Below are 17,929 nucleotides of genomic sequence, written 5' to 3' on the forward strand. Positions count from 1 at the left end.
TACGGCTGAGATAGTTGTCGAGTATGCATCTAGGTTCCCGACATTGTATCGACACATTCTCCAGGGGACGGGTAGCTAGACAAGTGGCAATGGTTGGCAGGAGCAGGATGGATCCGCATACATTGAATCGATTGCGCATACCAGATACCCATTTATTGGTTGCATTCAGGGAGTAGCTATTTGGTACACGTGGTTTCCAGTGGTCATCAATACTACACAATGGCAAGCACCAGACAATCTAGCATCTCTCAGATTAGTTCATGATGTATTGAGCCTATATATGAGTGGCATGTAGGGACTAGAGATGAGGGCCAAAGGAATTCCATCGGTTGTTAGGGCTATGCCGCAACAGGTCTGCCTATGGGATGCATGGATTTAGTTGATTGATAGATCACTCGTGATGAGCGGAGTCGTGGCAAAGAGTGATATAGTTTGCTCTTGGGATGACACATGGGAGTTCACAAAGGGTTTCATCATATGGGGAGGCAAACGTTCTCTTTTGCTGCACAGGTTTTGAGTTAGAATTGGATGGGTAAGCCTTGGTGCCATGGAGATGCCCAGGTAGGATGTGTCTCTCCTCTTTCAGTATTCCACCATTGAGTTCCACTAGAGGATATTGTCTGTGCAAGATGGGGAGTATGACGTAGTCAGAGTAGCACAACGTCAGCATGGTGGCACCACTTTGGGACTAGCAAGGAACTGGGGCATCACAACTCTTCACAACTCAATAACCTTTAGGGATGCGCTGATTACTGCTGGGGGAGATCATACATATCTTCCATTGGGCTTTAGCGAGTCATTGATGGAGCAAGGGACTTTTGGTACTTGCACCGAGCAGGATATTGAGTGGAGCAAGGGGAGCTTCATGGTGGACAGGATGGCGTGGGATCTTGGTATTGAAGGATTCTTTGGATCCAGATATTGTGCCAGTGCTGAGGTCACAGACGATTCAGTGGCACATTTGGGACCCTGGCACATGTTGTAGTGACAGTGGGGAGAAACAATTAGAGAGGATGCTTGTTCAGGCATTGCTTGAGGACAAGCGATTTTTGGAGCATTGGAAGAACTTGTCGAATGAGGATGCCACATGGAAGGGTGAGCACATATTGGAGCACCCAACTTTGAGGTTGCTTGAGGGCAAGCAACATTTGGTAGGGGAGGATTGTCATGTCCCTTCTCAAACACATTTGTAACAGGGTCTTGCTACACAATTTTGCACAATTTTGGCTAAGAAAGAGAACCCATCATTTTCGACTTAGGTACTTAGGAGGAAATTCGACTTAATTTGGTTATTAGTGCAATGTGGGGGCCACCCACATGGGAATTCGAATTGGCCCATTTGAAAAGCTTGGAGGGAAAGTCGAATAGGTGGATGGAGGGGCCCACATGAGGCAAGGGAGGCCCAAGGAGTTATAAGGAGGGAGCAACTCTCATTTTGGGATTCATTCATACATCTTGCAAACAAAATCACTTGACTGTTGACTCTGTTGTTTAGCTGAGTCAACGGATTGGTTAGCCACGAATCTCTCAAGCAGGAGACTCAACCTCTACTTCGGGGGACCATCCGTGCCCGCCCTAGAGAGGCAGTTCTACAGGGATTTCACGAGTTCCGGGGTAGTGACATAGCACCACCAACCAGCGCAGAGCAGGGAGATCGTATTTCTGGGCAACCAGAGAATACGTAGAGGGAGATAGAGGCCAACAAAGATCAGATTGTTTGCTAGAGAGTTAGAGAGCTGAGATAGCAGCAATAGACCAACATTCTTGCTAGGTTTTACAGCCAACAGAGCCAATATTTCAGCAGTTCGAATTGTTGGGCTAGGGGACAGCGCAAAGGTCACTCAATAGTTTTTCGTGGAGCTTAGGAGAAGGTGTCTTAGGCGAAGAGCTCACCCGGGAAGTCAGTTATTGGACAACAAGGGTCAACCCAACACATTGGGGGCATTTCCTTGAGGATTTATAGGCAGTGTCTAGCAGGTTGAGTTTTGCAGTTGTAGTGGAGGTTGGGCTCCAAGGGTGCCGAATTTCAGAAGTCTAAACCAGCCAAAATCCTTTCTGGGTTTTTTTTTTTGGTTTTTGACAAGGATCCCAAATATAAAGTTTCATAATTTTCCAAGCACCAAAGGTGGGGTTTTAAGTCGTATCTTTGCAACAGACAATGTAGAATTGTTAGGGATTGAATAGTGCCTTTGGGGGTCAATTTTGGGAAATCCAAGTCGGGCTAAACCATTTCTGGGTTTTTGTGGGTTTTGGCAAAGGAGTTCGAGGTTAAAAGCATATAAATTTCTAGGTAGTTTTAGTGCACCTTCAAGCCTTTCCAAGTTCAGTAGAGCAGTAGTTTTATGGGCAGCCTTTAGTTCATCCATTTTCCTACTTGGGTTTGGTCCTGCTTGTCCTTTGAGACAAGCCCAAGTGCACCATTCCATCATCCATTGTATTTGACTTGCAGAAATATAATAAAATGGCTCAAAATTTCTCCATTTGCAGCTTTTATATGGGTGTTTGTTGAATATTTCGTTTTTGTAATTTGCTGCATGTATTATTTGCTTGTTATCACTTGTATTCCTATTTAGGATCATTACATATGCATTTACAAAACCAACATTTTCTTAGAGAAAACTGTTAATCTAGGTTGTCATTGATGTCAATAATAAATATAGCAGTGTTTGTGATGGCAAATTCTTTGATACATGATGTTGCTTATTGATGCCCGTTGATCATAATGCTCATAGTGATGAATGTTTGATATATGATGATATGATGAGATGGAAGATCCAAGTGGATTAAATACATATATACAGACAGAATAAAAGCAGTACAGCCATTAGAGCAGTTTATTGGAAGCCATCAAAGAAGAGCTATCGGAAGTAATAGGAGTAAAGAGAAGCCACAGGAGTGACAAGCCAAGACAAAGCAGGTTATAGCATATACCCAAGGGTAAGTGCTATCAGAAGAACAAAGAGGAACATTATGTCGGAGGAGTAGAGCTATTGGAAGAGAAGCCATAACGAAGGAGTTAACAGTAAAGACCACAAAACACATCGGTCGCTTATATTGGCGCTTTATCGACAACTTTATTAAATGCCACCGCACAAAACTTGCGATTACGATTTGAGCTGCAGACCTGTCACCTGACCATTCCAATAGAACAAGCTTTAAAGGAATATCTCATTCGTCGTATCAGAAGTTTTATATCGCAAGTCTTAAAGGGTTGTCACCGCATAAAACCTCGATTGCGATATTACTATGGACCCGATAGATTTATTAACTGTTGTTTAATATTATATCACGTCCGTTTCATGGACAGTATGAATATCGACCATGCTACATCAGTGATGTTAAGAGTTGTGATTGCGGGATTTCGGATAATTGCAATTGCGATTAATAATGTGGCATGTGGGACCTCCATATGGGCCTTGTGAATATTAAAAAGGGCCTCTATGATATATTGTGTAGTAAGAGACCTCTGAAAAGTTGCAATTGCGATTAACGGTGACGTGGCATATGGGGACTGCCAGACTTCTATTAATATGGGTATAGCCTTTGTTATAATTGATTTAATCTTAACAAAAGGCCCTCCGATATATTTTAATATACCACCTCATGCACAAGTTGGCCCCTCCACCAATGAACGGGTCGTTTCGTTTTTTGGCAAAACTCATATATATATATATATATATATATATATACAAGTTGAAACGCTTCACTTGATATATGTAATCGAGCATCGATTATAGAGAGAAGAAGTAACAATTCACAACTTGAGAACTTGAAGGAACAGAGGAAGCCGAAGATTGAGCAAGAAGGAAGAAAGTCAAAGGTCCAGTAGGAAGGAAGCTGAAGGACGAGCAATTATGTTGATTGGGTTAATTCAGATCTCCTGCAATTCAGATCTGCAATTTCAACCTTCTTGGAAGCTGTAGAAACCCTAGATCTTCACACGTGTGAGAGAGATAGATCCCAAAAATAGATCTTCTTCTTTCTTCTTTCCTTCTAGACCTTCGCTCTTCTTTTCTTCTTGCTTCCTAGCTACAGATCAAACTTCTATTTTTTTATCGAACTTGTGAGTGAGTGAGTGTCAAATGAGGTCAAATCTACTCCTTTATATAGTCTTTCCAAGGGGTCGAATTCCCTTCTTTAGGCCAACTCGTAGCTGCCAAGGTTGGATTGTACTTTGGAGGTTTCCAAGACTTTCTAGACACAAAATGAATTATTTTACAAGTTACATCTTGCCCGGAAGGGTCTTATAAACATGATTTCGACTCTATTGGCGCATGACCTAACAAACCCTAGAAGCATGAAGAACGTGCTTTTACCTAGAAGACTATCAATAAGGAGCATAAAGTCCATGCTTTCTAAAATAATAACTTTTTCTTTTCTTCTTTTGTTTGTTACATAAGATACATATTGAAATGAGTACAACAAAAATTATGAAGACTGAAACTAGTTACATTTCCAACATCTCTTTAAGTTTACATTTCATCCAACAAATCCCTTTTTCTTTAGATATTCATAGACAAGCATGGGACTAGGGAAGTGGCCTCATAGTGAGCTAGCATTCACTCAAACTTTACATTTATCGCCTTTTAACTTTATTAGCTCTTCACTTCTTAGCCCTTTCTGGCCTAAATGACTTGGGATTTTCTTCATTTAGAACTGTTGTCGCGCAGATTGGCACGACAACGCTCAGACCGGGGGCTGTCACTCTGATCCCCGATCCCTCCGTTTAAGCCTGTTTCCCGCGGCTAAGGGGGGTAGTCCCTGTGAGATGATGAGGCCAACTGTCGACCAGTTGGTTGGGAAACACGAGATACGATATAAAAAGGGCTCGATGGATTTGGCTGATTTAGCAGACCAGTGCCTTAAGAGATTGTTATTAAAATGATTACTTGTTAAATGATATAAAAGATGGACCATGAACAGCAATCATCTATCATCAGCTAAAAGCACAATGTTCTTAGAATGACAAAAAACGATATCCAGCAACTAAAAATTTGAAAAGATGAATGCTTTAAATCACCACGAGAATCATAAACCATCAACCAGATATCAATTTCGCATCTCGGCTTGAAAACTTTAGATTTCAGCAATAAAGAAATAACGTGAAAGCAACTGAAATCTGGCAAAAATAATTTCCCAAATTTTTTTTTAAATCTTTTTTCAATTTTTTATTTTTTAATATTATGGAAATTAAAAATCTAAAAAAAAGTTAAAATTCTAAAACTAAATTCTAATCATTAAAAATAAAACTAAAAATATATTTTTTTCATTTTTTATTTTTTTATTTAAAAAAAAATAAAAAATAAAACAAAAATTAAAATCTAATTAAAGCTAAATCTAAAAAATCTAAAATCTATATACTATACAAATTTCTAAACTAAACTAAAAAGATAAACCAATTAAAACCTAACTAAACTTAAAACTAAAGATTAATTAAAATCTATATACAAAAACATAAACACATTTTTATTTTTATTTATTTATTTTTTATTTTTTTTTAAATTTAAGTCTATTCTAAATGCAAACCAAAAATGTCACTAAATTAAAACTAAATAAAAAAAATAAAATAAAACTTAACAAAATCTAAAACAAAATACTAACTAATATTTTCATTTTTTATTTTAAAGAAAACCAAAACTAAAAGAAAGTTAAACTACCCTAACATATCTTAATTCTAAAATATGAATTGAATGAAATCTATATAAAATAAAACTTTAAACTATGAAACAAAAAATAACCTACGTCTGAAGTAAATCTAACACAACTAAAACATAAAAACTACAATTAAATCCTAAAGAAAATGGAACGTAAGGCAGCTTTCAAAACCATCTACGCATAATATATTACACGTTGCAAATAATCCAAACCAAAATTGATCGAAATAAAATGAAGTGTATACCTACGTACGACATTTACCATATCAAAGCTAATGAAAAATTTGTTTGATTTTTTTTTTTACCTGAGCATCTCTACACCAGACGCGGAAAACGCAGGGGCGAAAAATTTGTATGGATTCGACCGCAGAAAGGAGGCACAGCTTTCTTACCTGGAGCAGAATGCTTCACGCCAGAGAGTTTTCAAGCGGCCTGGTTCACACGCAGGCATACCCGCAAGCAGGAAATGAAATCGATGCCTTATTTCCTTTTGAAAAGCCGCCAAAAAAAAAAAAATTTACCCAGAAAGCACAGTGACACTGAAATGCTTTGCCAAGAAGACTTCAGGGCGTGCGTTCAGGCAATCCGTCGAGCAATCACGCCATGTCTCAGCAAATTCTTGTTTTAAAGATTGACAAATGCTGCCATCCGAGCGTGATTTCTGATAGAAAATTTCGATTGGCTCGGATTAATTGGCTGGAGTATGCAGAACAATTTCGATTTGAAAATCTAATCTGTCGGCGGCTGATCCTATGCATTCGATACAGAACCGCAATAATTGATCCGCATATGAAACCCAAGCCGTCAACTGATTTTTCTTTATGATTTCGATACCTCACGCTGATATTGATCTGCATACATTTTTTGCAGTGCTTAAATAGAACGCATGAATACTTCGAAGCTACTATCCAAGTCGCGGCAATGGTGGATCGATTCTCTGCACAGTAAATATATCGATGTGTTACAGGATGGCTAAAAGGCAAACTGGCCGGACAGCGTATGTCAAAGATATTTTTCTTTTCTCTGATTGCCTGCCAAAAATGATAAAATCATAAAACCAAAACCCTGCTAAAAACTGTAAAAAAAAAAAAAAAAAAAAAAATTTGAAACCCTAATAAAAAAAATTTGAAACTCTAAGACAGCTAATAAATTTACAGATTTTTGGCCCCTGAAATAGCCAGATTCAGCAAATAAGAGCAGAAATACTTTCAGAATATCAGAAATTTTGAACTTCACTGTGAACAGAAAGAAAAATCTCTCAATGTAAAACACGAAATAAAACTTAAAAGATTAACCCAGGGCACAATCAGCTGGGCTCTGCACAGAAAAGCCTGTGGGAGTCGGCTGGTTCAGCCCAAAACTTCCCCAAACGCCCACAAATACCCTTCACTTAAAGAGTTCTGCACACCTCAAGCAAACATCAGTAAAGAGGGCAAGAAATGCTGCTAGATTTCAGGAATAATGGAGATACCTACCATTATTCCAGAAACCCTACAACATTCAAACCCTAGCACGTGAGCAAGATACCTGTACTCACAATACTCTGAAAACCAGCTATATTTAACTGCTGAAAACTGAAATATGCAGAAAAAACAATCATCTCACAGCAATTCCGGAGAGTAACACCAGCCAGTTTTGAACCCCAAAGTCTTTTTATTAACCAGAAAATCAGATTACAAGAGAGCTTTTTCAGTACAGACTCACAGATCAGATCCTCTCAAATGACTCCCTAAGACCCTATATAAAGGAAATGATCCTAACGGCTAGTTCAAGTGATCCATGTAGAAATGATCTCGACCGTTGATGAGGATCAAGACATCTCTTGATCTCATCCGTCGATTTATTAACTTAAAATATTATTATTTTATTAGTTAGGGTTTTTGCTTGATTTTTTTAATTTTTTATTATTTTTCATTATTTTATTATTTTTATTCATTTTTTAATTTTTTAATTCATTTTAAAATGGATCACTGAACTAAACCTTCGGAAACATCACCTAGGACTTAGGACTCATGAGGGGATTTAAAACATTTCTCGACCCTCAGGACACATTACATCATGACTTTTACAAAATTACATCTTAAGGGACAAACCCATTTAATACAGACCCTCACAAAACACCCAGCTCTGCGACACAACGATAATCTAGCAGATCAACACACTAGGATTCTCCTAAAGTTCTAATGACAGAATCAATCCCGGCTTTGGGGTCAGGTTTGAAGGAAAACTCTGCCGATCCGAGGATCGGTGAGACAAAAAACCTTCCGGGACGTAGATTATCATTAGAAAGTTAGGTCCACCTAGGCAAATTACATACATGACTTCATGTCTGCGAAGATTATTTACAGCTAATACATGCAGACTGGGTTTACAATCAGAAAGATCAAACTGCTGATGATGGTAGGCTGGCACGGACACGTCGCTCAGGAGCTGCCCCTTTCTGCCAAGCAAAGGGGGGAGTACTGCATGGGTAGTTGACCAGTAGTGGTCAACATCTGGCTCCACTTGGGGACACGTTGCTGCTTGCAGGAATGTGAGAATCCAGAATCTGCATCCATACAACACAAAAATAAGTAGCGTCCATCCAAAAATCATCATATAACATTAAGCACAATAAAGATAAAAGCTCTTCATTTATTAACTATCTAAAGCAGAAATGAAAATGCGGAAAAACAAGGAGTAGGGTTAGCAATACGATACAAAGGATGCCCTACGGCATCAGATGTGTTCAATATAGTGCATACTGAGCATTTGCCTGCTTTCAGGCAAATCTGTGGGCTGCTTGTCGGATGTGCCATGTCCAATTTTGCATATGGTAGGACTTTTTCCTATCCGAAAATCAAGCTGCTCACGGCCGTCTGATGTATCAAATCTTCGTCTCATCTTCTTTCTCTTACGCTTTTTCTTTTTGGCAGGTTGAATTACTGATGACCTGGTACTTTCTGTTTCAAAGCTATCAGATGAAGTATGTAAGATATGCATGCTATGTCTTTCTTCATCTTGCATCTGATCTCTATCATTCTTAAGTCTGTCTGGATCACCCTCAATCAACCGTCTTTCAATCGAATCAACAACCTCCCAATAATAAGATGAATCTTGTTGCAGCAAATGAGAAGGCTCCTGATCTGTTGATGTTTGCTGATTTCTCTCATCTTCCAATTGCTGAAACCTTTGAACTTGTATTCTAATGGCATCCATCTGACTAGAATGTTGAACCTTTATATCACTGATTTGTCTGGCATGGTGTTCTTGCATGTCTTTTATTACTCTAACATTCTTTTCCTTTATGTCCATCAAGCAATGCTGTATAAAATTTATTTCTTCTTTATGGTTCGCTTGTATGTCAGCCACTTGATTATTATGGTTGAACGTCATGATGGTCATTTCCTCATCTATGGTTAATAGCTTGTTTTGCATAGAGTCAATTTCCCTATCATGATCAGCTTTCATGGTCACCATATTTTCCTCTAAGATCGACAACCTGCTTTGCATGATTCTAATTTCTGTTTCATAATTAGTTTTTATGGCCTCAATTTCCTTAGCATGCTGGTTTTGCGTGACCTCAATCTCTCTATTACGTTTCTCCAGGTGAGTGCATAAAGTTTTCACATCATTGACATAATTAGTTTGATTGATTTCCATATTTTTTACCAGCATCATTAGATCTCGTATAATTTGCTTTTGCTCTTCTTTTTCATTGTCATTTGTCCCTGATTTTTCACTATCATGAACTTGATCTGCAATATTTTCGGTGGATGACACATTTTGACATGAAGAATCGTCCTGGGATCTTTCAGCTGGACCTCCTATCAAATTACTTACATTCTGTTGCACAATTTTGGAGGAAGAAGGCAAGCTGTTTGGATAACCATATCTATCTTCAAAAGCATTGATAATATCAGCCAAAGAAGAGAAAGAATCCTTAGGAAAATTGTTAAACCAATTCAAAGCATCATCTTCTAAAGAAAGAACAAATAGACGCATTTTGATATCACCATGATGAAACTGAGGGGGTCTGCAATATATGATCATGAAGCGAATAAACAAGTCAATATGCCTTTTAGCAGCGATTGGATCACCATCTGAAAAAATAGGCAATTCAGGAAGGGCATCTTCCGGAAAATCATGGAGACGTTCAGTAAAACGACATGGCTTAAATGAATACTCCATGATGAACAATAAGGGATCAGATGGATGATAGAACTAGCTCTTTGCTCAAGAAAATCAAAAGATGAAAGAGGTGGAGTCGCCACTTGAACAATAAAACTGATTCTAAGATCCAAAAAGTAATCAACAAACAGATATGCGGGAGGCTTCTTGTCTGGGAAAAAATAAGAAAATGGAGTCGCCACCCAAACAAGAAACACACCGAAGATACGCTGATGATATGGCGAAAAATAAGGCAATAAAAGATCCAAATGATAACCTTAAAGGTCGAATCTGCCAGCTCAAATGAGAGATGAGAAAGATGAGAAGATGAATGAAAAGTCGTTGAAACACCGAGAAAAAGTATCCCCGGCAACGGCGCCAAAAAATGTTGTCGCGCAGATTGGCACGACAACGCTCAGACCGGGGGCTGTCACTCTGATCCCCGATCCCTCCGTTTAAGCCTGTTTCCCGCGGCTAAGGGGGGTAGTCCCTGTGAGATGATGAGGCCAACTGTCGACCAGTTGGTTGGGAAACACGAGATACGATATAAAAAGGGCTCGATGGATTTGGTTGATTTAGCAGACCAGTGCCTTAAGAGATTGTTATTAAAATGATTACTTGTTAAATGATATAAAAGATGGACCATGAACAGCAATCATCTATCATCAGCTAAAAGCACAATGTTCTTAGAATGACAAAAAACGATATCCAGCAACTAAAAATTTGAAAAGATGAATGCTTTAAATCACCACGAGAATCATAAACCATCAACCAGATATCAATTTCGCATCTCGGCTTGAAAACTTTAGATCTCAGCAATAAAGATATAACGTGAAAGCAACTGAAATCTGGCAAAAATAATTTCCCAAATTTTTTTTAAATCTTTTTTCAATTTTTTATTTTTTAATATTATGGAAATTAAAAATCTAAAAAAAAGTTAAAATTCTAAAACTAAATTCTAATCATTAAAAATAAAACTAAAAATATATTTTTTTCATTTTTTATTTTTTTATTTAAAAAAAATAAAAAATAAAACAAAAATTAAAATCTAATTAAAGCTAAATCTAAAAAATCTAAAATCTATATACTATACAAATTTCTAAACTAAACTAAAAAGATAAACCAATTAAAACCTAACTAAACTTAAAACTAAAGATTAATTAAAATCTATATACAAAAACATAAACACATTTTTTATTTTTATTTATTTATTTTTTATTTTTTTTAAATTTAAGTCTATTCTAAATGCAAACCAAAAATGTCACTAAATTAAAACTAAATAAAAAAAATAAAATAAAACTTAACAAAATCTAAAACAAAATACTAACTAATATTTTCATTTTTTATTTTAAAGAAAACCAAAACTAAAAGAAAGTTAAACTACCCTAACATATCTTAATTCTAAAATATGAATTGAATGAAATCTATATAAAATAAAACTTTAAACTATGAAACAAAAAATAACCTACGTCTGAAGTAAATCTAACACAACTAAAACATAAAAACTACAATTAAATCCTAAAGAAAATGGAACGTAAGGCAGCTTTCAAAACCATCTACGCATAATATATTACACGTTGCAAATAATCCAAACCAAAATTGATCGAAATAAAATGAAGTGTATACCTGCGTACGACATTTACCATATCAAAGCTAATGAAAAATTTGTTTGATTTTTTTTTTTACCTGAGCATCTCTACACCAGACGCGGAAAACGCAGGGGCGAAAAATTTGTATGGATTCGACCGCAGAAAGGAGGCACAGCTTTCTTACCTGGAGCAGAATGCTTCACGCCAGAGAGTTTTCAAGCGGCCTGGTTCACACGCAGGCATACCCGCAAGCAGGAAATGAAATCGATGCCTTATTTCCTTTTGAAAAGCCGCCAAAAAAAAAAAAATTTACCCAGAAAGCACAGTGACACTGAAATGCTTTGCCAAGAAGACTTCAGGGCGTGCGTTCAGGCAATCCGTCGAGCAATCACGCCATGTCTCAGCAAATTCTCGTTTTAAAGATTGACAAATGCTGCCATCCGAGCGTGATTTCTGATAGAAAATTTCGATTGGCTCGGATTAATTGGCTGGAGTATGCAGAACAATTTCGATTTGAAAATCTAATCTGTCGGCGGCTGATCCTATGCATTCGATACAGAACCGCAATAATTGATCCGCATATGAAACCCAAGCCGTCAACTGATTTTTCTTTATGATTTCGATACCTCACGCTGATATTGATCTGCATACATTTTTTGCAGTGCTTAAATAGAACGCATGAATACTTCGAAGCTACTATCCAAGTCGCGGCAATGGTGGATCGATTCTCTGCACAGTAAATATATCGATGTGTTACAGGATGGCTAAAAGGCAAACTGGCCGGACAGCGTATGTCAAAGATATTTTTCTTTTCTCTGATTGCCTGCCAAAAATGATAAAATCATAAAACCAAAACCCTGCTAAAAACTGTAAAAAAAAAAAAAAAAAAAAAAATTTGAAACCCTAATAAAAAAAATTTGAAACTCTAAGACAGCTAATAAATTTACAGATTTTTGGCCCTGAAATAGCCAGATTCAGCAAATAAGAGCAGAAATACTTTCAGAATATCAGAAATTTTGAACTTCACTGTGAACAGAAAGAAAAATCTCTCAATGTAAAACACGAAATAAAACTTAAAAGATTAACCCAGGGCACAATCAGCTGGGCTCTGCACAGAAAAGCCTGTGGGAGTCGGCTGGTTCAGCCCAAAACTTCCCCAAACGCCCACAAATACCCTTCACTTAAAGAGTTTCTGCACACCTCAAGCAAACATCAGTAAAGAGGGCAAGAAATGCTGCTAGATTTCAGGAATAATGGAGATACCTACCATTATTCCAGAAACCCTACAACATTGAAACCCTAGCACGTGAGCAAGATACCTGTACTCACAATACTCTGAAAACCAGCTATATTTAACTGCTGAAAACTGAAATATGCAGAAAAAACAATCATCTCACAGCAATTCCGGAGAGTAACACCAGCCAGTTTTGAACCCCAAAGTCTTTTTATTAACCAGAAAATCAGATTACAAGAGAGCTTTTTCAGTACAGACTCACAGATCAGATCCTCTCAAATGACTCCCTAAGACCCTATATAAAGGAAATGATCCTAACGGCTAGTTCAAGTGATCCATGTAGAAATGATCTCGACCGTTGATGAGGATCAAGACATCTCTTGATCTCATCCGTCGATTTATTAACTTAAAATATTATTATTTTATTAGTTAGGGTTTTTGCTTGATTTTTTTAATTTTTTTATTATTTTTCATTATTTTATTATTTTTATTCATTTTTTAATTTTTTAATTCATTTTAAAATGGATCACTGAACTAAACCTTCGGAAACATCACCTAGGACTTAGAACTCATGAGGGGATTTAAAACATTTCTCGACCCTCAGGACACATTACATCATGACTTTTACAAAATTACATCTTAAGGGACAAACCCATTTAATACAGACCCTCACAAAACACCCAGCTCTGCGACACAACGATAATCTAGCAGATCAACACACTAGGATTCTCCTAAAGTTCTAATGACAGAATCAATCCCGGCTTTGGGGTCAGGTTTGAAGGAAAACTCTGCCGATCCGAGGATCGGTGAGACAAAAAACCTTCCGGGACGTAGATTATCATTAGAAAGTTAGGTCCACCTAGGCAAATTACATACATGACTTCATGTCTGCTAAGATTATTTACAGCTAATACATGCAGACTGGGTTTACAATCAGAAAGATCAAACTGCTGATGATGGTAGGCTGGCACGGACACGTCGCTCAGGAGCTGCCCCTTTCTGCCAAGCAAAGGGGGGAGTACTGCATGGGTAGTTGACCAGTAGTGGTCAACAAGAACTTTTGGGTAATGTTTAAATACTCAAACATGAAAGGTGATAGCTTTTTTATGGATGGGATGGAGTGAAGGGGGAAAGTGGAAAATGTTAAGTATGGTTGGGATGTAGATAATGCTAGCTTAACGAATTTCCCAGTAGTACAAACTGACTTGAGAAATGATGACATTTCTAAAGGAAATCCATGTCTGTTGTGGTATGATGAGGCAAACAATAAAACTATAATGTTATGAAATGTTATTGGATTTCTTTAGAGGTTTACCACTGTCATGGCAAGACCTAGAAATTAGAGTACCACATCCAAGTAAGACAATGAATGCATGGAATATCAAAATGAGTATGCTGAAACAAACTATACGATCCATAAGTGCACCTGTCAATCTGAGATGTGAGGGTGGAGCATCTGATATGCCACAGTTGAACTAGCATAATGATGTGTTTAAAGGAATTATCTGAATCTTGAATGTTTGAGTAAGAAAGCTCATGAAATCAGCAGCAATACACCCTTGTGAGGGCACCCCTAAGGTAGTCACCCCTTGGGGGATAACAAATCTACACGTCCTTACCACTCACATCCTTTCCACCATCGCTATCTCCCCATCATGTCTGTTCAGCCAATGGTCTACTATCAAATCTCTCTAATTCGTCTTAATACTAAAACAATAGTCTATAACAATTGTTGGAATAAGTGACAAATTATAATGAATAAAGGAAAACCTTTTTTTTGGATAAATTATATAAAATCCAAATGAGATTATCCCAAAATTTTGCATGAAAAAAATCAAATTGGTTATGGTCGTAGGAGGTTTTCAACGATGTTGGTGAGCTTTTTCTTGGGAGGATGCACTGGAATGGAAACCTTATAATATGCAAATGAAGGAATTATATTAGAATAAAAATTTCTTGAGAAATACCTATGTTCTATTATGCTGTCTAAGCTATTCTCACTAACATTCTGAATGCAATACCAATCTTGTTATTGTTAATAGCTAGTTATTGAGGGCGCACATTAAAAAGAATTTCTTTGGAAATTGAGATGAAATTACAACATCAACCAAAGAACATATAAACAATATGCTCCAAAAATCACTTATAAGTAATAATCCAGATATATTTCAACGTCCATATAACAATAATTTCAATCCCATTAGAATTTAAGTCTGAAGTCTGTGACATGTAAAGATGATTTCTAAATTATTTTAGCATGCTGCATTCAAGTAGATCGCTTGTGTTACTTTTAATCACATAGATTTTCCTCGTATCATAGATTTTATCATTGGCACTTTATTAGATCATTGACTTTTATTTCTGGTACTATGTAATTGATTATGTTAAGGTTTTAGATATTCATTATAAAAATTACATTATAGGTCAAAAGTCGATTTCGTCGTGGGAAGACTTTTGAACTTGGTCCTTTGAAAATCAAATCACCACTTTTTGTGGAGGTAAGCTCTTTGCTGTAGAGTTATATTTTTATATCAAACCTTAATATATGTGAGCTAGAAATATTAATTATGTTTTTAATTTGGATGTGCATTGATACGAATTTTTGGATGTTCGTTCATTATTATTCCTTTAATTTATTTCTTCAACAGACATGGAAAATTTTGATAAAGTCCATAATTTTGTCAATCTATTGGCTTTTGACTTGAATAAAAGAAGTTTGTGCTTAGATCTAGTTAGTGATTGGTAGTTGTTCTTGCACATATTTAAATAGAGTAATTTTCTGAAATTTGAAGTCCTGTTTCTCAAGCAAAACCAAACTGCCAAGGTACATGTCTTTATCATTGTTTTCTTCCTTTCTTGGGAGATGGCTTGCTGAAATATTATTCTTTTAATTGTTCTTATTTGAAAGGAGTTAAAACCTGTCCTTGCAAACATGTATCTTGTGGTTTGTTGTATCAAAAATTGATTAATTGAATTGCAGTCTTGTGATCTTTGCAATATATCCCATAAATTCTAGAACTTTTAGGTACTAGACAATGTGTCACAGTGTGTACATGACTGATATTCAGGGATAATTTCTCTAGTTCTCTGGTCTGTGCCAAAAATATGTCTTGTCTCATTCTCTGTTGACATGCATGTTAAGCTCCCTCTAAAGACAAACGACACTGGTGTTACTATACGGGTGCAAAACATGGGGACCAAACATAACTTTAAACAAGTGGATTCAGATTGAGAGACTGCATAAACATTTGATAACAACCTTTCTTAGAATAAAGGTAAGCACCCCTTATGAGATAATTTTAATAGAATTGGGTTTCTACCCAACAGAGCTTGAGGTGATAAGGAACCTATTATTATATAGAAAAAAAAATGGCAGACATAGATAATGTAATATCCTGGAAATACTTTTGGCTTAAACTTCGGGAAAGTTTCTTCAGTTAGAAAATGTTCAAATTGCAGGATTTATGCCACAAAATTAAATAGATTTTACGACATAATAAACTCAGAAAACGCGGAAACTCGAAATAAACAAGGTACGCAAGCAGGAAATCTCAGCTTTATTTATATTGCTTTTACAAATAACTGGAGGATCGCTGAGATGGGATTCCCCAATTGTATCTGAGCCCAGGATATATCTGTTGCAACACTAGATCTGGCCTCCCAAAATAGAACTGCGACCAATAAGCGCTGTTGTGAATACTGAATGAATTCACCAAGGGATGAGATGGTTTTTTGTCCAATCTCACTGAATCACCCAAGGGTTTTTGTCTTGGGGCTACTAAAGCTGAGAACCTAGTTCTCCAAACCTCACCATGAAAACAATACACAAATCCAAGATGCCCCAAATGATTTCACCTTGTCCTCTTAAAGGCTTGATAGATAGATCTCCAATCTTCTAGAAGTATTTTATTTTGATTATTTTAGAATTATTCTAGAAGCTCCCCCTTGACTTCATCTAAGGGAATTTTAATTTAATTTTATTTTACTTAACAATTTTCCTTCAATTAATCATTTTCCCTTCTTTTATTTAAGTGACTAATTAAAGTCACTTTTAATCTGGAAAAATGGTAAATCGTCCACCATACTTTCTTTGGTCGTCAGAAGTCACTTCTCATCATCCCATCCTATAGATCTTCTCGTTCTGGTTCCAACGAGCTATTATACTAAGGTCTTCCATCAAATATTTCTCCTAGAATACCACCTTAAGCGTAATTACTTAAGTTAGGCTCAATAATAACCTCATTTTATAGGAATTATTGGAATGCAATGGGACCAAAAGAAAGTTGTGTTTAGCTAACCTTGATGATGGAAATTGCCAAGCGAATGTCATCGAACCCCATAAAACTCCTCAAAATCCCTCCGGGACCTCTGGTGATGTAATCCTGCTCCTATGACTTGGCCATCATTTACCCTGGAAATCCATCCTGGCTGTACTATAAAGGAAACTGAAAATGGCGACATTACAAGTCCTCTCGGCCCAAGATTGCTTGTTGTCATGCACTCTATAGCTGTCCACAATAGAGGCATCGACACAATGATCCCAGGATCCCATATGAACCACTGGGTCACTCTGTGCTAAACAAACATGAATGGATCCGTCAATACCTAGATCCCAAACAAGTTGCTGACTCAATCTGCCATCAATGGATCCACTTTGATGTAATGTCCCTTCCTAAATTAATTTGTCACAAGTTCATTGTTCTACAATTTTGACAATTTTGAAAGTCGTGGGACCCATGAGATTTTTGGGAAAGACTTAGGAGGCCGAAATATTTTGTTGGTGAAGCGTGGGGGCCACCAACCACATGAGTAAATACGCACTTGCCTTAGAGGAAAGAGTGAATGGCTAAGAAGGGAAAGTCAAAATGCTAGTTGGAGGGACCCACATGGGGAAAAGAGGCCCACGAATTATAAATAGAAGAGACCCAGCCTCATTTGGCACCTTTTGTCTATCGAATTCAAACTTAGTTGCTCGAGTTACATAGCCGGGTCACCTACTATTTAGCAATGAATTTTCCAAGTGGAGAACTCACCCTCTCTTCAGTGGACAACGAGTGCCACCCTAGTGAGGTTCCATTCTACCATTCCGGAGGAGTGTTGGAGAAGATTTAGAGCATAAAACCCAACTATCACTCAGCTAGTGCGTACTTCAGGAGGAACACGAGGGAGCTATTTTAGAGATCTTTCGGGGTGCAATTGCTGGGAGAATTTTGGTGAAGGAATTGCAGGGAGACACTAGCCTTTGGGGAGTAGTTTGGGAGCAGGAGATTGCTGCTTGAGAGCAGTACGATTTACAACACCCA

General features: G+C 37.1%; 1 protein-coding gene across 6 annotated transcripts in view; it reads left to right on the forward strand.

The window, feature by feature from the left end:
* Window positions 1–17,929, forward strand: part of LOC149262770 (uncharacterized) — a 352,995-nt gene that overhangs the window by 256,263 nt on the left and 78,803 nt on the right. For 5 of the 6 annotated variants that reach the window (XR_016259200.1, XR_016259199.1, XM_089425177.1 and 2 more), the window contains one exon: window positions 15,050–15,124. The exons of the other annotated variant lie outside the window; for it this stretch is intronic. Coding sequence is in view for 3 of the 5 variants with exons in the window: in XM_089425177.1 (XP_089281303.1) it covers window positions 15,050–15,124 (75 nt within the window). In the remaining 2 variants the exon portion in view is untranslated. The remainder of the gene's footprint in view (window positions 1–15,049; window positions 15,125–17,929) is intronic. 6 annotated transcript variants of the gene reach the window in all.

The sequence above is a fragment of the Pinus tabuliformis genome, chromosome 6 (genome assembly GCF_031772625.1).
Source record: "Pinus tabuliformis cultivar Carrire ecotype Pingquan chromosome 6, CPIR1, whole genome shotgun sequence".
NCBI lineage: Eukaryota > Viridiplantae > Streptophyta > Pinopsida > Pinales > Pinaceae > Pinus > Pinus tabuliformis.